This window comes from Rhinopithecus bieti, unplaced genomic scaffold (genome assembly GCF_001698545.2).
Source record: "Rhinopithecus bieti isolate Rb0 unplaced genomic scaffold, ASM169854v2 scaffold_13400, whole genome shotgun sequence".
In the NCBI taxonomy this organism is placed as follows: domain Eukaryota; kingdom Metazoa; phylum Chordata; class Mammalia; order Primates; family Cercopithecidae; genus Rhinopithecus; species Rhinopithecus bieti.
In genome coordinates, this window is record NW_016807991.1 from 792618 (window position 1) to 815946 (window position 23329).

Below are 23329 nucleotides of genomic sequence, written 5' to 3' on the forward strand. Positions count from 1 at the left end.
TAATATAGACATAATGTATATATATAATTATATATTTTAATATAGAGTATATTTTAATGTATATATAAATTATACACATGTATATACAATGATATATACACATATACAAATGTATATGTCAGTATTTATGTATATATTTAGATTTGAAAGCCTTGGGGGACAAGTAGGTCCATATCCTCTTGTAGATATCCTAGTGGGATCCTGGCTTTTGGTTATTGTTTCCCCCGTGTCTCCTATTCCCTTTCCATCCCATTTTTTCTTGCAAAGAACAAGCAATGACTGAGGCTTTCATAGCCATTTTCACAGAATAGGTCCTGTGGGGAGTTGATTTGTATAAAGTTCCTGAACCAAAATAAAGGTAGTGACCAAAATGAAGGCATCTCTGCCACCTCTCAATTGGTATCGATGTGGAAACAGTAACTTGAATCTGAAGCTACTTTGTGCCCAGCCCCACTGTGCTGATGAGAGCAGACAGGGTGGGAGAGAAAAGGGCACACAGAGTGGACATGCGGATGCCATTCCTCAAGCCCTTGAAGAAACCAAGAGCTGGCTGCAGCCCTGACCCATAGTTCTGGGAGATGGGTCCGTGGTAACCCCGCAGGGGAGAAGAGGGCAAAAAGGCCAGGATTCCCAGGGCTCATCCAGAACAGCCCATCTGTCCAGATGCATATCCTTGATTCCAGTACCCTCCCTGCTCACACATCTCTTTCATCCATTCATTGTACCACTTTGAAGTGTAGAATATGCAAAAGAGCGAATAAAATCATATCACTGCATGTAGTTTGCTGTGTCATGCTTACCCTAGTGGATGAAAAAGAGGCCCATGCACCTATGGAAGCCACTCTTGCCACCTGGGTTTAGTGAGCCAATAGACTATGGCAGAGGTGATGGGATGTCATGCCCATGCTTACGCTATATTACTTAAGACCCTCACTTGCTAGCTGACTCAGTCGAGGGGCCTCTCCTTGCTGGTTTGGTCAGTAAGCAACCATGCTGGGAAAAACCCATGTCCCTAGGAGCTGAAGGAAACCTCCAGCTGGCAGCCAGCAAGAAGCAGGGTCCCTAGTCCCATACCTGCCAGAACTGAATACTGCCAGCAACGGGAGTGACTTTGGGAGCAGATTCCTCCCCACTCGAGCCCCTGGAGGAGACTATAGTTAGGCCAACACCTTGATTACAGCCTGTGAGACTCTGAACAGAGGCCCAGTTAAAACTGTGTCCAGATTTCTAACTGAGAGAAACTGAAATACTCACGTGTTGTTTTCATCTGCTGAATTTGTGGTGGTTTGTCACACACAAATAGAAAATGAATACAACGACCATCTCCCACCAAGTCACCAAATATGATCAATGTTCACACGGAAGAAATGTACAGACTCATTATCTATTCAAGAGCAGTCCTTTGTTTTTTAACTCGTGTTACAGGCTTGTTAGGAACTGCAAAAACTTACATTGTTTTATTTATTTATTTATTTTTGAGACAGAGTCTTGCTGTGTTGTCCAGGCTGGAGTACTCTGGTGTAATCTTGGCTCACTGCAACCTCTGCCTCACGGGTTCAAGCGATTCTCCTGCCTCCCACTCTGGCCTCCCAAGTAGCTGGGACTACAGGTGGGCAACACCACACCCAGCTGATTTTTTGTGTTTTTAGTAGAGACGGGGTTTCACAATGTTGGCCAGGCTGGTCGGGAACTCCTGACTTCATGAGATCCACCCACCTTGGCCTTCCGAAGTGCTGGGATTATAGGCGTGAGCCACCACCCCGGCCAAAAACTTTACATTTCTATAATTTCACATAATAAATTCAGTAAGCATTTTCACTGAAACAGCAGAAAGGGAGCTGGTGCTAATTGAAGACAAACTTTGAAAAAGTTTAAATTTTACTAATCTTAAATCAGTTTAGCCGGGCGCGGTGGCTCACGCCTGTAATCCCAGCACTTCGCGAGGCCGAGGCAGGCGGATCATGAGGTCAGGAGATTGAGACCATCCTGGCTAACACGGTGAAACCATGTCTCTACTAAAATACCAAAATTAGCTGGGCGTGTTGGCGGGCGCCTGTAGTCCCAGCTACTCGGGAGGCTGAGGCAGGAGAATGGTGTGAACCCGGAAGGCAGAGCTTGCAGTGAGCCGAGATTGCACCACTGCACTCCAGCCTGGATGACGGACCGAGGCTCTGTCTCAAAAAAAAAAAAAAAAAAAAAATTCAGTTCACTATTGTTTTCCATGGGACACACTCCAGGGCATGGTGGCAACAAAGGCAGTCTGCAAACTCAAGTGCACATTGAACCTGACCCTAAAAGGCAAAGGTCAGAGAAAGGGTATACCTCTGACCTCCTTCCTGCACAACCACAAAGTGGAACCCAAGATTTGGCTAAGGGCCTCCCCTCTTTGCATGTTCCCCAGGCTTGCCCCACGTTTCTACTTTTCCCTGATGCATCCTGGGCTTCTTGGAGGTCATGGTGAGAGACAGGACTAGCTGGATTTCCTAGGCCGACTAAGAATTCCTAAGCCTAGCTGGAAAGTGTGACCGCACCCACCTTTAAACACGGGGCGTGTAACTCAGCTCACACCCGACAAATCAGGTAGTAAAGAGGGCTCACTAAAATACAAATTAGGCTAAAAGCAGGAGGTAAAGAAATAATCAAATCATATGTCACCTGAGAGCACAGCGGGAGGGACAATGATCGGGATATAAACCCAGGCATTCGAGCAGGGACCGGCAACCCGCTTTGGGTCCCCTCACATTGTATGGGAGCCCTGTTTTCACGCTATTAAATCTTGCAACTGCACACTCTTCTGGTCTGTGTTTCTTACGGTTCGAGCTGAGTTTTCACTTGCTGTCCTCCATTGCTGTTTGCCAGCCCTCGTAGACCTGCTGCTGACTTCTACCCCTCCGGATCTGGCAGGGTGTCCACTATGCTTCTGATCCAGTGAGGCGCCCATTGCCACTCCTGTCCGGGCTAGAGGCTCGCCATTGTTCCTGTGTGGCTAAGTGCCCAGGTTCGTCCTAATCAAGCTAAACGCTAGTCACTGGGTTCCATGGTTCTCTTCCGTGAACCCACGGCTTCTAATAGAGCTATAACACTCACCACATGGCCCAAGGTTCCATTCCTTGGAATCAGTGAGGCCAAGAACCTCAGGTCAGAGAACAAAAGGCTTGCCGCCATCTTGGGAGCTGCCCACCCCATCATGGGAGTGGTTCGCTACCATCTTGGGAGTGACTCGCCACCATTTTGGGAGCTTTAAGAACAAAGACCCACCCGTAACAATGGCTCTTGTAATCAGTGAAGGGAGATGCCAGCTTGGCCTTAAACCCCAGGGCTGGGTCCTCACCACGTCCAAACAGGCTGGATCTGCTTACTCCCCGCCAGGAGGAGGGAGGGCAGTGAGAAATGTATTATTGTGGTTCATAGTGCACCAGAGAGTGGAGACTATATCAGAAAAGGCCCCGCATGATTTCCAAACTGATCTTTTAATTTGGGGAAGGACCACGGGCGGTGAGGATGCTGGGATACAGGTCCAGAGGTTCACCCTCTGCAATGAATCACACATCTTTCCTCGGACCCACACAAACCAGTTGCTCCTCTGTCACAGGAAAAGGGTCCCAATCCAGACCCCAGAGAGGGTTCTTGGATCTTACACAAGAAAGAATTCAAGGCAAGTCCGCAGTGCAAAGTGAAAGCAAGTTTATTAAGAAAGCAAAGGAATAGGCCGGGCGCGGTGGCTCAAGCCTGTAATCCCAGCACTTCGGGAGGCTGAGATGGGTGGATCACGAGGTCAGGAGATCGAGACCATCCTGGTTAACACGGTGAAACCCCGTCTCTACTAAAAAATACAAAAAAACTAGCCGGGCGAGGTGGCGGGCGCCTGTAGTCCCAGCTACTCGGGAGGCTGAGGCAGGAGAATGGCGTGAACCCGGGAGGCGGAGCTTGCAGTGAGCTGAGATCCGGCCACTGCACTCCAGCCTGGGCGACAGAGCAAGACTCCATAGAGCAGCCCTGAGGGCTGCTGGTCACTTATTTTTATGGTTATTTCTTGATGATATGCTAAACAAGGGCTGGATTATTCATGCCTTCCATTTTAGACCACATAGGGTAACTTCCTGATGTTGCCATGGCATTTGTAAACTGTCATGGCGCTGGTGGGAGTGTAACAGTGATGACAACCAGAGGCCACTCTCGTCACCATTTTAGTTTTGGTGGATTTTGGCCGGCTCCTTTACTGCAATCTGTTTTATCAGCAAGGTCTTTATGACCTATATTGTGTGCTGACCTCCTATCTCATCCTGTGACTTAGAATGCCTTAACTGTCTGGATATGCAGTACAGTAAGTTTCAGCCTCGTTTTACCCAGCTCCTATTTAAGATGGAGTTGCTCTTCTTCACATGCCTCTGACACTTCCAGCTCTTCCACTCACGCACATCTTCCCTGTCTTGGGGCAGAGGGCAGTAGCCCCGTGCCCTGAGGATTCTCAAAGGTCCGGGTCCCCGAGCAGCTCCATCAGAAGCCCCATCGGGGCTCTCTGAGGTCTGAGGAGGGATGATGGCTCCCCAGGACCCTTTCCCTTTTAAGCCGCTGGTAGAGTCCAGGCACTTTCACGGGGTTGAGAGTTAGAGGGTCAGAGAGCGGGAGAGAATCCAGAGGTAGGTTCAGGGTTACTGTTTTGCTCAGCCCTGGATGGCCAGGCCCAGCCCCCAGCATCCTGCTGGAAGGGTGACAGCGACGGGTTTAGTTCTTCCCAGGACAGGAGAGAGAAGCACAATTGTGGGCTGGGTTCCTTCTGCCTCTGAACACACCGCCACCCCTTCTCCCAGTTGCTGGGCTGGGGTGTGTGGGAAGATGAAGGAAAAGTGAATTAGCTAAATGGGGTTCCTGCAGTGTCTGGGAAGCCTCTAAACCCCCGAGCACCTCAGGCCTCCCTGCCCTGATTCAGAGGTGAGGTGATCTAAAAGCCAAGGAAGTCTGGGCTTCGGGGACCCTCACTCACAGGCCCCCTTCCAAAAAAGCCCTGCACCTAAGTTTGTATTGGGACGTCTGTATTATTTTTCCCCAAAGGTCGCTCCCCACGTTGGATACACCTCCGGCCCCCCAAATCTGGATCCACCCTGGGAAGGGACAAACCGGGGGCAGCCGACCCACAGACGGCCAGCGGGGAGTCCGACTGGCTTTGGTATCTCCAAGCGAGGTAACAGCGGTCGCCCCTTGCGTCCCTCCCGCTCCGGGGCGCATCGCCCCCTGCGTGCAAAGCCCCAGCACCGCCGCGAGTTTCGCCCCCGCCCCGCGCAGGTAAACAGCCGCCAGCCGCCCGCCGTCCGCCCTGCAGGGCAGCCTGGGGACCTGTTCCCGGCGCCACGCCCGGCGCCCCGGGGAGGTCCAGCCCACAGGCCCCGCCGACTGGGCGCCGCGCCTCGGGAACGTGCACCGGGGCAGGCAGCCCGGCCTCACCTGGCCCCAGCGCGGAGCCGGATCACACCTGCCTGCTGGGTGATCCGAGGGCATTCACAGAAGGGGAGGGACAAGACCTGGGAAGGGACGCCTGTGGCTTAGAAAGACCCTCAGGCAGGACCGGGCGTGGGGTGCGCTGATAAAAATTCCTGAAGCTGTGTAATTCACATCGCAGATTTGTCCCTTTGCCTCAATCTAAAAGGAATGGGGAAGAACAGCCGCTGGGCTCTCATTTGCTTCCAACTTGCACAGATTCAACCACCAATTATCCGAGAGGAGAGGCGTGCAGGGCGTTGGGCCAGGAAACTGAAAGCTACAGGCGAGTCGCGCGGGGAGGTCGATTTCTCCGTCCTGCTGCCTCCACGCCCAACGAGAACCCACCCCGCCATTGCGTTCCCGTCCTCACAGATAAAGACAGGATAATAATATCTGCCTCACGGGGGATTCAAGGTAGTGGTGAGCGCGTAAAGCCCCCTGTCTGGTAGAGTGAATACCTGAGCAATGGCCTTCCGGTTCCGTCTTAAGCACAGCACGACGAAAATGTCTTCTGTTAGGACCCCAGAGAAGATCCAGACGCTGACACCTGCCCCCACTTCTCTACTTCTCATCATACCAGTCACCTGGAAGAAGGGTCCATTCAAAGCAAAGCCTAGAGCCAATGAGTTGTTTCTGCCATCAAACAGTCCATGAGGCCCAACAGGCAGTCCTGTTTTTTTTTTTTTTTTTTTTTTTTCTTTTGTGACAGAGTCTCACTCTGTCGCCAGGCTGGAGTGCAGTGGCACAATCTCAGCTCACTACAACCTCCACCTCCCGGGTTCAAGTGATTCTCCTGCCTCAGCCTCCTGAGTAGCTGGGATTACAGGTGCACATCACCATGCCAGCTAACTTTTGTATTTTTGGTAGAGACGGGGTTTCACCATGTTGGCCAGGATAGTCTCGATCCCCTGACCTCGTGATCCGCCCACCTCGGCCTCCCAAAGTGCTGGGATTACAGACGTGAGCCATGGCACCAGCCAGGCAGTCCTGTTAAGCTATGCCGCACAGCTTACAAAAAGACATTGGCAGCCGGGCGCGGTGGCTCACGCCTGTAATCCCAGCACTTTGGGACGCCGAGGCGGGCGGATCATGAAGTCAGGAGATCGAGACCATCCTGGCTAACACGGTGAAACCCCCTCTCTACTAAAAATACAAAAAAATTAGCCGGGCGTGGTGGTGGGCGCCTGTAGTCCCAGCTACTCGGGAGGCTGAGGCAGGAGAATGGTGTGAACCCGGGAGCTTGCAGTGAGCCGAGATCGCGCCACTGTACTNCCATGGCACCAGCCAGGCAGTCCTGTTAAGCTATGCCGCACAGCTTACAAAAGACATTGGCAGCCGGGCGCGGTGGCTCACGCCTGTAATCCCAGCACTTTGGGACGCCGAGGCGGGCGGATCATGAAGTCAGGAGATCGAGACCATCCTGGCTAACACGGTGAAACCCCTCTCTACTAAAATACAAAAAAATTAGCCGGGCGTGGTGGTGGGCGCCTGTAGTCCCAGCTACTCGGGAGGCTGAGGCAGGAGAATGGTGTGAACCCGGGAGCTTGCAGTGAGCCGAGATCGCGCCACTGTACTCCAGCCTGGGCGACAGAGCAAGACTCCTTCTCAAAAAAAAGACACTGGCAAACTCAAGTCCCGAAGTTATCAGCTGAAGGAAGAGACTTAAACCAAGCCAATGGCTTCCTATGACAGTTCTGAAATACCCTGTTCCCTCTTCAGTCCATATAACTGAGAAAACATAACGGCCAGGCACCGTGGCTCACGCCTGTAATTCTAGCACTTTGGGAGGCAGAGGCAGGCAGATCACTTGAGTCTAGGAATTTGAGACCAGCCTGGCCAACATGGTAAAAGTCCATCCCTACTAAAAATACAAGTTAGCAGGGTATGGTGGCGGGCGCCTGTAGTCCCAGCTACTGGGGGGGCTGAGGCACAAGAATTGCTTGAACCTGGGAGGCGGAGGTTGCAGTGAGCTGAGATCGTGCCACTTGCACTCCAGCCTGGGTGACAGAGCGAGACTCTGTCTCAAAAAGAAAAAAACAACAACAAAAAGAGAAAACCAAAGGTAAAATTTGATCCAGAGGACTGGCCAAATTTCTACACTGGTAAAATCATGGCCTTGCTAAAGAAATCTGGAGTACTGATCAGGAAGGGGTAAGACCCAGAGAACTGAAATGGAGACAAATGAGAGGATTTGGAAAACCTGAAGTTCTCTGAATCACCAATCCTCAAAGAGCCTCCTTTGTCAGCGGAAACCCTCTTCTCCAGTCTTCTGAAGCACTTCGTAATGACACTACCATTGCTTTGCCTCCTTTGCAGTCTCACTGCAAGAGCAAGCCAGTTCTCCTCATGCATTACCCTTGACTGTCTCCAGAATGGACAGTTAGATCTCAGCACTTCAGAATGAAGGACAATGGCAAGCTCAAACCAGCAAGGATAAGGATTAGAAACCAATGTGATTTCAGATTTTCCTAACTGAAGGTGCTTAATAAATGGGTGGAAGGATATCATTTTACACTCGTCTGATGTTGATATACGTTGCAGAGATTCGGGATTGACTGTGTTGGCATGAGAAGCTGGGAGTAACTTCTGAACTGGACTGACTACTGGACACCGAGTGATTATCCCTAATGTACTACATGTCATTTGCAACCCAAGTTGTCCATCATGTACTGAGTCATCTGACACACTCATAAAATCCCATTACCAACTGGAAATGGCTTATGCGGGAATAGCCCGTAACCAGGTACTGAAGACATAAGTGCATTATATGCATAGGTAGTTCATTCCCTGAGTTCCTCCCCCTCACCCCTTTATCAATCTAACACTGGCCTCAAGGGGGGTTTCCCAAGAGCCAGTGACTAAGAAAGGAAAAACCGCTGAGCCTCATTTACAGATAGCTTCACACCACATGGTCACCTACCTTCTTTCTTTTCTTTTTTTTTTTTTTTTGAGATGGAGTCTCACTCTGTCACCGAGGCTAGAGTGCAGTGGCATGATCTCAGCTCACTGCAACCTCCGCCTCCCAGGTTTCAGCAATTCTCCTGCCTCAGTCCCGAGTAGCTGGGACTACAGGTGCATGCCACCATGCCCAGCTAATTTTTTGTATTTTTAGTAGAGCGGGGTTTCACCGTGTTAGCCAGGATGGTCTCTATTTCCTGACCTCGTGATCCGCCCACTTCGGCCTCCCTAAGTGCTGGGATTACAGGCGTGAGCCACCGTGCCCCGGGCCCTACCTTCTAAATAGGTGACTGTAATGTTATAGTTCAGTGAGGATAGCAGGTGAGAGGGAGAACCTCCTGGGGAGGAGAATTTGAAGCACATAACTCTGTCCACTTTGCTTGGAAGGAAAGAAAGTTTGATGCAAGAAGCTACACCAACTTCTGAGCAGTGTAGATGGGGGGTTCTGTTCAACTGGTTACAAACTTGAAAGAAGAATGACTGGAGGTTTAATGACAGAGGAGAGGCATGGGAAGACATACAAGGCTTCACTTCTCAGAATGGGCCAAATTTGAAAATGTTTGTTTCTTGAGTAAACCATCATCCAAAATACCCATATGGCAAAAGCTAGTAATAATTAATTGAACCAGGCCATCTGCTTATGTGTGATGATTTCTTTTTCCAGGCACATCATTGCTTCCTCAACTGATTCATGAGCAGAAGAGTCCATGCTGGCAACACAGGAACTGTGATGGATTCAACCACTTAGGCTTTCCATTATCAAGGCAGACCCCGCCCCTGTGTGCACAGGATTTATCAGTGACCACCCCTGAACCTCGCAACTGACCAGACTCCAGGGACACCATGGGCCACTTCGTTGCAGACTGATGACTTTGGACCTCTTCCATTATGGAAAGGGCAGTGATTTCTTCTCACTAAAACGGGCTCATGTCTGACTTTGGAATTGACCTCTCTGCCTGTAGATCATCATGGCATGCTCTACAAAATTGCTTCTGATCACAGAATTCACTTTACAGTGAAAGAGGGAAAGCAATGGGTGATACCCTTGTCAATGGATCCTGTCACCCAGAAGCAGTCATCTGTATTCAGCTGTGACATAATTTATTGAAGATTTCATTTCAGGACTGAGAGACGATCATACCTAAGGAGACTGAAATATCATCCTTTAAGAGGCCTGTTTGTTCTGAACTTGGGAACATCACATGGTGCTATTTCTCCCACAGCCAGACTAAACAGGTCTGGAGGAAGGGGAAGTAGGGACGGTGCAACTTCCATCTTACTTAATGGCTCTCACTCTTCAACTTTTTCTTCCACCGATTAGCGATTTTAGTACCTAGGAAAGAAAGGTTGCACTATTGAGGCAGCTGGCCACTGGGGTGGCTCCCTTTGGAAAGGGGATATAAAGTGTTTGTGTGAGTAATGGTTCCATTAAAACAGATATCTTTTAAAACGGTGAAATTTGGGGAATTAGACTGAATATAGATGTTGAACAGAAAAAGAGTGATATAGCAATAGTCTGGACATGTGGGCTGGCCACCTGGAATTTCACATGCCTTTAGGTAAAAAAAGTGGGTAAGTGGGTTGACAAGGCTGGTTGCAGTGCCTAGTCCTGGGAAAATGCTGCTGTACCACGGGGGACAGGCCAGGGTGGCGGCTATGAATGAAACTCAAGTGGTCCTCTCAGGAGCCGCATCCTCCTCCTCCTCCTCCAAGGGTGGGAGTTAAAGGAAGACTGTTGCCATCATGCATATAGGCAGGGCCATCTTGGTCTCTATGCCCTTAGGAAGGAGGAATAGGGTCATGGCTAGTAGGTCACACCCCAGTCATCTGAGGTACTGGCTGAAGACAGAGCATGGACTTGGAATGGAAACTGGAAGAGGGAAACCTAAACATCATCCAGGGTCTCTTCTCTAGGGCAGAAAATGAGAGCTGTAGCCTCTGCTTGTACTTCCTGTGTTGTGTGTAGCCTGAAATATTTTAACTCATTGCCTCTCTTTCCTCTCTATTCGTTTTATTGTATATGGGGTGCACGGTTATAGTTATGTAACTTCAGCTCAAAGATACAGAATAATGCGATGGGCTTGTTAAGCCACGGAGGAGGGGTATCTATTACTCAGAGACCCTGAGTACAGGAGTTGAAAGACATGGGGGTAACCCCGTTGGAAAGGGATGAAAGAGTTTATTGTATGAGGAATAGCTACATATTTTAAGCAAGAGTTTTTTCTTTAAGTAAAGCTAGAAGAATTGGAGTATATGTTGATATCAAACAGCAAAAGAGTAAGGCTTTAATGAACTTAATAAACCTTTTTTTTTTTCTATTTTGGCTCTGCACCATATGAACTCATTCCCAAATCTGGAAAATCCATTATTATGTGAGTCTTGGGAAGGGGCAAGATCAATTAGTTCACGGGCACGGGATCTAAGCCCTGGCAGCTGGATGTTCTGATCTAGAACTTCGAATGTGGAGCCAGGACACAAAAAATCCAGCTCAGTAGAGTTTGTTCTTGTGGCGGCAGTGGTGATGGCATCAAGATACAGCAGTATCATTGGTGTTGTCCAGGATCTAGGGACCAGCTCTGGGGGCCGTGGCATCTAAACCAAGCTGTTCTCCAGGCATGACTGGGTCATGGCCCCAGACCTGTGGCTTTCTTGGATCCAACCCCTTTTCAAGCCCGATTCTCCGAAACAGCCTGTGAGTTCCCTAATAGCCTTCCATTCATTTCCTTTTCTGTTTAAGTAAGCTGCTGTTGGATGCTGTTGTTGCAACCAGTAATCTGACTAGCCTCTTCCCATCTGAGCTCTTTCCTTTGCTTCTCCTAGTGTTGGGTCAGGGAGGTGTTAGTTCCAACTTTAGTTAGCTCTTTTATGATCATCCTTGCAAAGAAGCAGCTTTAAGAAGTACTGAATGCAACACGGGTCATCCACAACATCCCCTTTATTGATATTAATCACAGTTATGAGGTCTTGTCCATCAGTAAGCACAATTTGCATTATGTGGAACTACATACAAAGACATAAGAATAAAACATACATACACAAACCACCACACCAGTTAATCTCAACCAATCAAACCTCTGAATGTGTCTTCAACTTTGATCATCAGTGCTTTGGAAGAACATACATAGACCCAGCCCAAGGTTGGCCTTTGGGGTCTGAGAGCATTCACAGAGCAGGAGATTCAGCCTTGGAAGCAACTGAATGTGTAAACTCCGAGAACAGACACTGACAATGCAATGCCTGCATACCTGGCTCCTGGGCTGCTTGCCTTCTCAGCAGAGCCCACTCAAAGTCTCACATGTTTCTCTAACCAGTGAGGACGGCAGGCCTTATCTGTGTTTGAAGTGGACAGGTCAGTGTTACCCCTGTTGGAGAAGCTATGTAAGAAGGAGTAGGCTGGCTTTTGGTCTAGTTTGACTCATTCTTTATAGGAACATTTCAGAATGATGAGTTGGCTAAAATTTACTTTAGAGGGGAAATGTAAAATTACCTCTTCTTTTCCCATCCCCTTCTTCCTTTCCCATCCTGAGCCCTCTGGCAAGGCCTGGTGCAGCTCAAGTGTTTTTGGTCAGATTACAAGTTACCAAATGGTCAACAGGGAAGGACCCACTGCAGATTCCAAAAGTCTTTCATTCACTTGAGTTAACTGAAATGGCTCCTTCTTTGAGTAATTGAAGAGTTTGAGTTCTAGCAGTTTGCTGGTGTCTCCAAGTCTCTTAGAAAAATGATGGCTATAAACTTATCAAAATAAATGCCTAAGAAATTTGGAAAGCGTGACAAATGGCCTTGTTCCTGGAATCCATTGACGGCAGAGGCCTCCGATCAAACCCACACTCTGTCTGTCTTCTTTCCACAGGGCTCACTGTGAGTTCACAGTTGTCCTCATCCCCTTTCCTTCAAGAATGTCAATCTTTGCCAAAAAAAAAAAAAAAAAAACCCAGACTAGCCAATTTCCTTCCCTTTGTCTGTGTCTCCCTCCCACGTAGTATCTCCTTGGGGGGAGGTAGAGGAAGGCGTGCTCCTCTCTGGTCTGGCTCGGCCTTGGAAGGTAGCTTGCTATCTTTATGATGCTCCAGTTCCAGCATTCTAGATGGGTAAAGGCTCAGCAGTGATGAAGCAGGAGGGGCGGATGAGAGGTGTGCTGGCCACTGTGCCCTGAGTCACTCACTAGGCCACCAAAATGCTCAGGAGATAGAAGGTAGCTCGCTTCTATAGGTGACCTTGAGGAGTTGGGAGGGAGATAGAAGTTCCCAAAGCAGAGATTTCCCTGATCTGGAGTTCCTTGACAATCCCACTGAAGAGAGAATCCATTCAGTGGCCAAAACAAAGAATCTGTATTTCCATGACACCTTAAAATTCTCCATTAAATCAAAAATCTCCCTCAAAGCAAAGTAAAAATGGTTCTATTATAATCAGAGTCAATCAGGATAATGAGATGAAGAAGACAGAAAGGAAAAAAAGTTTTAATGTGAAGAAAGAGGCTTGTGGTACCATAGAAGCCAACCACTGCTGTTTCCTTGTATGGCCTTTCCTGGGGTCCGAAGCGTCTCAGCCCTAGCCCAGGCCAACATCCAGTGACATCATCACTACAAATCCCAGGATGGAGGCCCAGGATGCCAGTTTCCCATTACCACTGGAAGAGAAGGACACGGAGAAAAATCAGACCTGAATGCTCCCTGAGGCCACAGCTAGGCTGAAGGCATCCTCTGCAATGTCCAATTCCAAGATAAATCACACTACCATTAATAATGGTAACATTTACTGGGGCTTACTGTGTGCCAGGCAAACTAATGAACTCATGGAACCCCAAACAGTAACCTCATGAGGTGTCATAATTATCCTCATTTTACTGGTGGGGAAACTGAGGCAAAGAGCAGTCACTTGCCCAAGGTCACCTATGATGGTTCTGTGGTCCATGTGTGAGTAACAGAGGGGTGATAATTTCTTAAAGATATTATTTAATCTGGCCTTGTAAACTAGCTTCAAAATTATTCTTTTTTTTTTTTTTTTTTTTTTTTTTTTGAGAACGGGAGTCTCGCTCTGTCCGCCGGGCTGGAGTGCAGTGGACCGGATCTCAGGCTCACTGCAGAGCTCTGCTCCGCGGGTTTATGACGCATTCTCCCTGTCTCGACCTCGACCGAGTAGCTGGGACTACAGGGGCGGGGCCCTGGCCAGCCATCCGCCCGGCCTCGTTTTTTTGTATTTTTAGTAGAGACGGGGTTTCACTGTTAGCAAGGATGGTCTCGATCTCCCTGACCTCGGTGATCCGCCCCGTCTTCGGCCTCCCAAAGTGCTGGGATTACAGGCTTGAGCCACCGCGCCCGGCCCAAAATTATTCTTCTATAAAAAACAAAATAGGCTGGGAGCAGTGGCTCAAGCCTGTAATCCCAGCACTTTGAGAGGTCGAGGCAGGCAGATCACCTGAGGTCAGGAGTTTGAGACCAGTCTGGCCAACATGGTGAAACCCTGTCTCTACTAAAAATATAAAAATTAGCTGGGCGTGGTGGTGGTTGCCTGTCGTCCCAGCTACTTGGGAGGCTGAGGCAGGAGAATCATTTGAACCTGGCAGGCAGAGGTTGCAGTGAGCTGAGATCACACCACTGCACTCCAGCCTGGGTGACAGAGAAAGACTCTGCCTAAGAAAAAAAAAAGAAAAAGAAAAGAAAGAAAAACAAAACAAAACAAAACAACAACAAAAAGAAACAAAGCAAACCCTTACTCCCACCTCCTGACACCCGGTCTATAGCTAGCCAGTGAAGACATGCATGTATCACCTTGAATGACATTTTAGAACTCACCTCTCCCCTCATTCCAGACCCAGAGAATCAAGAGAGAGTATGAGAGAGAATATACAAAAATCATAGTCTACTGAATCAAGGGACAGGGGCAGGTGCATATGCCACTGTCTGGTGTCACCTCATTTCTTGACCCAGCTGCCCTTTGCTTCTTTTCTTTTAGTTTCAGGGAGCACAGTTGAGGAGGGAGTGGGGATGATCTTGAGAAGGCAGAAAGGGGAGGGAATAAGGAAAGGAAAGGCAAATGAAGAAAGAGCATATCCCACGGCTGGGGTCCCAGCCGGGACTGGGACAGGGATAGACAGGAAGGGAAAGTTCTCCAACCTGATCTGGGCTTCGGGGATGATGTCGTCCATGACCACGTAGACCATGGCACCGGCAGCAAAGGCCAGAGCATAGGGCAGGATGGGCTCAGCCAGCACCACGGCAAAGGCACCAAAGACCCCAGCCAGGGGCTCCACCATGCCACTCAGCTGCCCGTACCTAAGGAGAGAACAGAGACATTTGCCACTGCAGGGGGAGGCAAGCAGATGCTCCACGTGCCCAGGCTGTTGGCTCAACCCTAGCACACGGATGCATGTCATTCTATGTCATATCTGAGTACGGCAGTGCAAAAGCACATCACTGTTTTGTTGAAAGAAGCCCACATGGAGATTGCTGAGGACCTGATATCAGACATGACCTTGCCCTCACTCACCAGAAAGCTCTCCAGGTGGAGAAGCCTGCCCCTCGCAAGGGAAGGCTGACAGCCAGGCCCTCGGGGAAATTCTGGATCCCGATTCCAATGGCCAAATTCCTGAAAAACCAAGACAGCACATGAAGGCTGTTGTCTGGAACATGTGCCCATACAATGGGAGTCCCTGGCCGAGGCCCAGACCTCCTTGGGTGCTAGGAAGCCAGCAGGAGACCTGTGACCTGCAGTAGGAGAGGAAGGAGAAAGGTCAGGATGTGTGTGTAGGTAAAGAGCAGGGGCCACAGGAGGGAGTGACGTGAGCCCTCTACCCATCATGCTGTCCTGGATCCTGGGCAGGTTCTGTCCTTACAGTGCTTTGCTATAGCACAGAACACACTGGCTGGCTCTCGGGGTGCCCTGAGTTCTGCCACATGGCTGTATAACTTTGCACTTTTCATTTTACTTTCTACACCTCTATTTCTTTCTCTTTTTTTTTGAGATGGAGTCTCACTCTGGAGACTCCAGGCTGGAGTGCAGTGGCATGATCTTGGCTCATTGCAACCTCCACCTCCCGGGTTCAAGTGATTTCCAGCTAATTTTTGTATATTTAGTAGATACGGGGTTTTACCATGTCGGCCAGGCTGGTCTTGAACTCCTGACCTCAAGTGATCTTCCTGCCTTGGCCTCCCAAAGTGCTGGGATTATGGGCGTGAGCCACGGCACCCAGTCTACACCTCCGTTTCTTATATACAATTTGGGGACAACAATATCTACCATAAAGGATTGCTGAGTGACCCAACGACCCAATAATGCCTGTCACATCCTAGTATAGGGAGGTGCTCAATACATTTTGGTTTCTATTCCTTTACAGCATGGAAATGGGTATATCACATTTTATCCAGAAGCAACTTCAGAAATGAGACAAGGAAGTGCAGCTGCCGGCGCTGATGGTGCCACAGATCTGGCTCTGGGCTCAGCTTCTCCATGGGCTCTGCAGGTCTGGCACCATCGCTGCATTTCTCTGGGCCCCAGTGGTGCTCACAGTGATCTTCTCACCTCCTGCCTCTGCAGGACAGTGAGGGGCTGTACTGATAGATGTCTGTCTCTGAGAACCTGCTTTCTGCATAAACCAGGCACTGGAGTGTGAAAGGAGGGAGAAGCAAAATGGGATGCGTATAAATGCAATCTGTGGCCGCATGCCTGGCCTCAGGGGGCTTAGTGTTTAGCCATGGAGACAGCACAGCCATGGACATGAAGAACCCTCATTGTGGATGCTGCAAACTACAGCAAATCAGCCAAAAATCAACTTGCACAGGAAGCAGAGGCATGATCGGAGGGAAATGGGGTCTGTCCGAGTGCCTTAGGAAGGCCCTTTTGCACATGAGACTCTACCTTGGTCGGACAGGTCCAAGAAGCAGCCCCTCCATGAAGGGCCATCTGATCCACAAAGATCTAAAGAGCATGAGAAGAGGGGGCCACTCGGCAAGCAATGCTGGTGTGTGGCCCGAGGGAGTTGTGGGTAGGTTAGACAGAGAAGGGAAACTCCACCATCACTGACTTTCAGGTCAACTGGCTCATGTCCATCCATCTTGCTGCCTATAGGAATCCACCCATTGCTGCAAGGGAGTGTTGTAGACTGGAAGCTGGGCCCCCTGCCTGTGGCCTGCCCCAGGCTCCCAGGACTGAGACACACTCGTGGCCCTGAAGATCCTGTCGGGCCTGATCCGGCTGTGGCCAGAGTTCTAGCCTCCAGCAAAGAACACCACGGCGAATCCCCAGTTTAGCATCTGACCTCCACTTTGTTTCAGGGCTTGGCCTTCACCCCGTTTTTACCTTTATCGTCCCAACTCCTGCGCATGTTTCATCAAGGTTCATAGTTCCAGATACCTCAGGAAGAAGTAGCCCGCACCTCGAGTCTGCCAGTCAAGTAGACTCTCAGGAAAAGAGCCGCCCTAACAGTCTCACACCTGTCACCACTTAGCTCACATGTGGTTCATAAAATTAATGCCTGTCCCATCACTTTTTGACCAGATCACAATGAGCCCCTCAGTATCTATCCATCAGCTTAAAATCTGCCCCCGTGTGTAACAGCGTTGAGAGCCACTGGCCTAAGCCGACATCAGAGGAGGTGAGGATGAGGAAAGCAGTCAAGCTCACCTCCCTCCCAGGAACCCCTTCCCTACTATCCCAATTCCCAACACAGGCTGGGAGCCAAGGACACCTGTGGCCACTACTGAATACATCAGGAGCCTGTAGCCAGGGTGCTTACTGTCTACCAGATCTGATTTAGAGAGCTCTGGAGGAGATCCGGAGCAACAGACGACAGGAGTAGCCAAACAGGTGGTATTCAGGGATATGGATATGTAGCAGAAGTGATGGAGAATAGTGAGCACCCCGTGGCAGGGATGGTCCCCCTCGGGTGGGGTGGGGGGAATGAGCCCTGAGCTGACGTAGGAGCCGCAGAGCCTAGACTGGCTGGGGGGTGGAAAACTATGAAGAGGGACAAATGCAGCCTCCCCAGGGGGCATCTGAAAAGTGATGGCATCTTAAAAACGATCAGTTCCTTAATTAAGGAAATATTATGGTCTCTTGGGGCTGTCAGAGCCCTTGAAACTGTCTCTCCAACCTGCAGTCAGGACTGTTCATGAAGTGGAATGGATAGACAAGAAGACACCCAACCACACCAGCCCAGGACATGTCCACAAAAGCTGGGTCACTCAGCGTTTCCCACGAGCCTACTCAAATCCCTGTCTATGTCACCCAAGTTTGTGCTCTCCTTTGACTCCTTAGAGAAGGGCTCAGACATGCTCCAACTCCATCCCTTGATCTAGCAGGCAGCAAACTTTTTCTGTCATGGGCCAGATAGTAAATACTTTAGGTTTTGCAGTCCACTGAGTCTCTGTTGCAACCACTCAACTCTGCCATTGCAGGTGCAAAAGCGGCTACGGACAATATATAAACCATTGAGTATGGCTGTGTTCCAATAAAACTTTCTCTATACAAACAAGTGGGGGGCCAGATTTGGCCCATGGGCTGTAGTCTGCTGACCCCCGCCCTGATAGCTCAGTGGCTGCAGAAAGATCTGACAAGATGAAACCACAGACCCTGGGCACTGCAGACCCTATCTCTTCTTACATTCTCATGGCCATGCATGTGGTAGTTGAAGTTTGGGCTTTGCAGTCTGACTTCTTCTGTCTAAATCCCGGGTCTGTGCTTTGTTAGCTGTGCTACTTTCCATTTCTCCAACTGCAGAATTTGAAGAACAATAATACCCACCCTCACTTCACAGCATTGCTGATATGATTACCTGGGATGGTCCCTCTCAAGCTAAGCACATGGGAGCTGGTATGCAGTAAGCACCTAATCAATGCCTGTCTTGGGGTGGGGGTGAGTGTTATCACTGAGGTTGCAGTGTGAAATGACAGAGACAGGGACTTAAGGCTTTTCCAAGAACTCATGGGTCCTCTTGCCAAGACAGACTAAGATTTTCCACCCTGAAGCCAAAACTCATTCCTCTGCAAAGCTCTGCTTCAAAGAGACCTGGGCTTGGCTGTTTTGCTTATGGCTCATCTGGGCTTGAATTCCCACCGGCACTCATTCATTTGGTCTTGTTGACACGTCTGTGAGATTTTTACATCACTTGTAAGACTTTGGCGAGAACCACTGTGCAACCTGAAGGCATTTCAGATACTGTGTTCCTGTATACTGGTTGGTCTGTTTGGGTTGTACAGAAACTCCCAGGAAATGTGGACTCTTGCTTCTCCTGGGCTGGCATCCTTCCTCCTATCACCTCCAGATGCCCCTGAGCACCAGTAGATGCCTGGAGGCCTGGAGGCTGGACGCTTACCTGGACACAGAGCAGGGGAGAGCTGCTGGAAGGGAGTAGGGGGCATTCTGATGAGCCTGGGCTTGACTCTTTTTTTTTTTGAGATGGAGTCTCGCTCTGTCTTCTAGGCTGGAGTGCACTGGCACGACTTCAGCTCATTGCAGCCTCCATCTCTGGGGTTCAAGCGATTCTCCTGCTTCAGTCTCCCGAGTAGCTGGGATTACAAGTATGCACCACCACACCCCCCTAAATTTTTTTTGTATTTTTAGTAGAGACAGGGTGTCAGAATGTTGGCCAGGCTGGTTTCAAACTCCCGACCTCAGATGATCCACCTGCCTCAGCCTTGAAAAGTGCTGGGATTACAGGTGTGAGCCACGGCACCCGTTTTTTTTTTGTTTTGTTTTGTTTTTTTGTCTGTTTGTTTGTTTTGGTTTTTCTTTTTTCTTTTCTTTCCTTTTTTTTATTTGAGATGGAGTCTGGCTGTGTCGCCCAGGCTGGAGGGCAGTGGCCGGATCTCAGCTCACTGCAACCTCCGCCTCCTGGGTTCAAGCGATTCTCCTGCCTCAGCCTCCCCAGTAGCTGGGATTACAGGCACCCACCACCACTCCCGGCCAATTTTTGTATTTTTAGTAGAGATGGGGTTTCACCATGTCAGCCAGGCTGCTCTCGAACTCCTGACCTCAGGTGATTTGCTCGACTCGGCCTCCCAAAGTGCAGGATTACAGGTGTGAGTCACCTCACTCGGCCTGCTGCACTTTTAAGTATGGAAAGCTCCATTGGATAATTGAGCCCTGGGGGTCACCTCTCAAGATTTTGTCCTGGGCAGCTGGGGGCAGTTTTACACTTCCCTGAGAAGTGCTTCTAGGAGGTAAGGCCCTGGGCAGGAAGTCAACTGTAGCTTACATATATATCCTCCACATAGTCTTGATCTGTCCTAGTTCAACAGGAGAGAAGGATTTGGAGAAATTAGACAGGATGAAAAAGGAAATCTAGCTAGAGATGTTTAGGAAAAAGGTGTTATTCTGGTCCCTTGTGTTTACAATGTGTGTGTGTGGGGAACGGTGGGGCGTAGGGAGTGAGCGGGTGGCCCTGCTTAGCCATTGTGCTTTTCCTTATTTTCTGGATCCCTAACATGTCTTCCTAGCTAGTCTACAGGGGCAGGACGAAGGGGTCAAGAGTTCTCTTCCTCACCTTGAAAGGTCCTAGGCTCCCCTCTTCTGCTGCTCTGCCAGGGAGGGTGATGGGTGCCGCTTCAGGCATTGGGTACAGTATCAGAGTTAATGGCCTCACTTCTTTCCTCCGGGGCCCTGGGCCTAGGACTCGAAAGCTAGCTTTGGAAGACACTGTTGAGTCCTGCTTCAGTTACAGGATACTGACAAGCATGTTCTAACCGGCCCTGGGCAGAAATACGGCCTGTTCTCGTGGCTTCTGCTACCAGTTTCATGTGCAAGCTGACCCTGAGCTCCTATCCCAGGAGTCGGGGGCCTGCAAAGGTATTTCTGTTGAGGACAAATTCTTAAGGACAAATTCTTGCCAATGTTTCATAAGCCCCTGCCCCACCTTCCCAGACAGACCCTCGCAGGGGGGCCCCTTCCCTGCAACTTTGTACAGTATGTCCTTGTGGCCCTCAAAATGGTTGAGCGAATACAACCAGCTTCCTTGACCTTTTGCAAAGCCCCAAGTGCAAGGTTTCTTTCTAATGAGGAAGACCAAGGCTTTTGTTTTCTTGGCCCTTGCCGGGCACTTGGTGCCTGGCTGTCAGTCCACTGCCATTGCCTGCACCTCATATTCATTTATAGGCAGGCACACGAATGTAGCCACAGAATGGCCAGCCCAATGTCACTGGCAAGTCAGAGGTGGGGCTCCCCGTCCAAAGTCCTCACCGTGACACAGCGCTGACTATAGTCATCGCCCGGCGGGCTATGGAGAGCCTCCTCCACATCCTGTCTGGGAGCCACCGTCCTGATAAGCAGCACAGAAACCCCATTCTTCCATCCCTGGCAAACCTCGTTACCTCTGCCTTGCCCCAGCCCTGGCACGGGGCTGCCAGCCCAAATAGCTGCCACGCCCTCTGGATCCTGCCAAGCCTTTCTCAGCAGGGCATTGCGTTGCTGGGCAGTCACAGAGTCCCTCCTGACACTCCTGGGCTCCTTTGCTCCCCAGCAGGGACTGGCACCACAGCGTCTCTGCCTTTCCTACCTGTCATGCACAATACTGTTTAATTGGGCTCTCCTCCATACACACACGTATACGCACAGGCCCATCCATGTTCCCTCACCCCGCTGCATGTTGGGCATCTGTCAGAGGCCCACTGGTGGGGGTGACCCAGTGGAGGGCACAGTCCTTTCCAGCCCTCTCCTCTTCTTCAATCACGTGCATCAGCTCCAGAATGGGATTTGAATCCACAGCTCTCAGACCTGAAGACACATGCCAGTCACAGGGAGCACCGGCAAATGCCGATGCCTGGGCCCCACCCTGGAGATCTTGGTTTATTGCCGTGGCGTTGAGCCCCGTGTGTGCAAATTTTAAGAGTGTGCAATGGCGTTGAGAGCCACTGGCCTAAGCAGGTGTCAGAGGAGATGAGAATGAGGATGGAGGCCAAGCCCGCCGCCCTCCCAGGAGCCCCTTCCCTGCTATCCCAATTCCCAACACAGTTTGGGAGCTGAGGACACCTGTGGCCACTACTGAATGGATCAGGAGCCTGCAACCGGGGTGCCTACTATATACAAGATCTGATCTGGGGAGCTCTGGAGGAGATCTGGAGCAACTGAGGGCAGGAATAGCAAAGCAGGTAGTATTTAGGGATATGGATGGGTAACAGAAGCGACGGAGAATAATGAGGACCCCATGGCAGGGATGGTCTCTCGGTGGTAGGGGGTGAGACCTGAGCTGACTTAGGAGCCGTAGGGCCTAGACTGGCTGGGGGGTGGGAAACTGTGAAGAGGAACAAGGGCAACCTCCCAGGGGGAGCTGGTGGTGTGGAGGATGCCCCAGGTTCACCAGCTCCCCTCCTGCGGCCCTGCTGTGCATTCCCGCAAAGCCTCCAGTCTAACTAAACACTCTGCACTGACCATCCTGGGCAGGTGGGGTTGGTGGGCCGTTCCCTCCCTCCTTTAAGCTCTGGGAAGGGAAAGCCCAGATGAGAGGTTTCCTTTCCAGGATGGGCCATGAAAATTCAAAACAGCATTCAAAAGCAACGGGGAAAATACAAACCCAAGCCCTTCTGAAGACAGTGAAGCTGCTCTTCTGGGTTCTGTTCCTCCCCAGCAGCAGCACAAAGACACCATTACTAGTGTGGACCACGACACATTAATGGGAAGGAGAGGGAAGTGGGGATGAAGGGCTCTTTTAGAAAAAGAAACCACAAGCTGTCCCCTGACAAGGTCCCTTGTCCCTTCCGTGATAAGCCAAGTCCCATGGCAACCTGTCACCAGAGCCTGACTGACAGCAACAAGGCAGAGACCTCTCAAGAAGGGCCAGGAGAGGGCCATCTGTGTGGAGAGTGGGACAGGAGAGGAGAGAGGGAGCGTGGAAAGGGAAGGAGAGGGAGGAGGCAGGCAGGGAGGGTCGACAGGGCAGGGTGTCATTGGGGAGGAGGGGGGAGGATGACTCCTGGGGTTGGACTGTACCAGCAAGGACAAGAGCAGCCCTGACAGGCCTCTCCCAGGGAGGAACCCAGGGTCTGTCTGCGGGGGCTGCCTCACGGAGGCAGGGTTTGCCTCGGACCATCCAGACTTCTCTTTTCCTTTCCCTTAGGAATCAGAATTTGCTAGGAAGGGGCAGGACCAGAGAAACACCAGGAAGGGGTTTCCCATCCAGCATTGGGGGAGTCAGGATTTATTTTAAAAGTTCATTTCCTATTATATTTTTATTATTATTATTTTTTAAAACATCGAAGGCCAGGCATGGTGGCTCACACCTGTAATCCCAGCACTTTGGGAGGCTGAGGCAAGAGGATTGCTTGAGGCCAGGAGTTTGACCAGCCTGGGCAATATAGCAAGACCCTGTCTGTATATAATAAATAAAAACAAAAAAGAAAAATGAAGAACAACAAAGAACAGAATTATCAGGCGTATTTCAAAATCATTCCTGAAAAAAATAAATAAATAGGCCAGGCACGGTGGCTCATGCCTGTAATCCCAACACTTTGGGAGGCAGAGCCAGGCAGATCATGAGGTCAGGAGTTCGAGACCAGCCTGGTCAACACGGTGAAACTCTGTCTTTACTAAAGATACAAAAATTAGCCAGGCATGGTGGTGGGTGCCTGTAATCCCAGCTACTAGGGAGGCTGAGGCATGAGAATCACTTGAACCCAGGAGGCAGAGGTTACAGTGAGCCGAGACTGCACCACCGCACTCCAGCCTGGGCAACAGAGTGAGATTCCACCTCAAAACAAACAAACAAACAAAAAATAAATAAAAATAAACATCAAGGAGGAGCAGAGATGGAAGAGAGAATGGCAAGAAGGAAGATAACAAAAGATCACTTCTCCAACTTTGGGCAGGAGTGAGTAGCAATGGTTTACCTCATTAGAATGTGCAGGCCAATATGTTAAGAAGTCAGAATTCCCTGAATACAGTGTCCCTTTTGGGACAGGAGCTA

At 50.0% G+C, this 23329-nt stretch overlaps 1 protein-coding gene across 6 annotated transcripts in view; it reads right to left on the minus strand.

The window, feature by feature from the left end:
• Positions 1-9635: 9635 nt before the first annotated feature.
• Positions 9636-23329, minus strand: part of SLC39A11 (solute carrier family 39 member 11) — a 469465-nt gene continuing 455771 nt past the window's right edge. For 3 of the 6 annotated variants that reach the window (XM_017884873.1, XM_017884875.1, XM_017884874.1), the window contains 3 exons: positions 14926-15024; positions 14553-14711; positions 11356-13066 (listed from right to left, as the gene is read on the minus strand). In XM_017884873.1, coding sequence (XP_017740362.1) covers positions 12988-13066; positions 14553-14711; positions 14926-15024 — 337 coding nt within the window. In that variant the 3' untranslated portion in view covers positions 11356-12987. Of the gene's footprint in view, positions 9770-11353; positions 13067-14552; positions 14712-14925; positions 15025-23329 lie in introns of those variants that run through there. The other 3 variants (XM_017884878.1, XM_017884872.1, XM_017884879.1) reach the window with 2 other exon arrangements.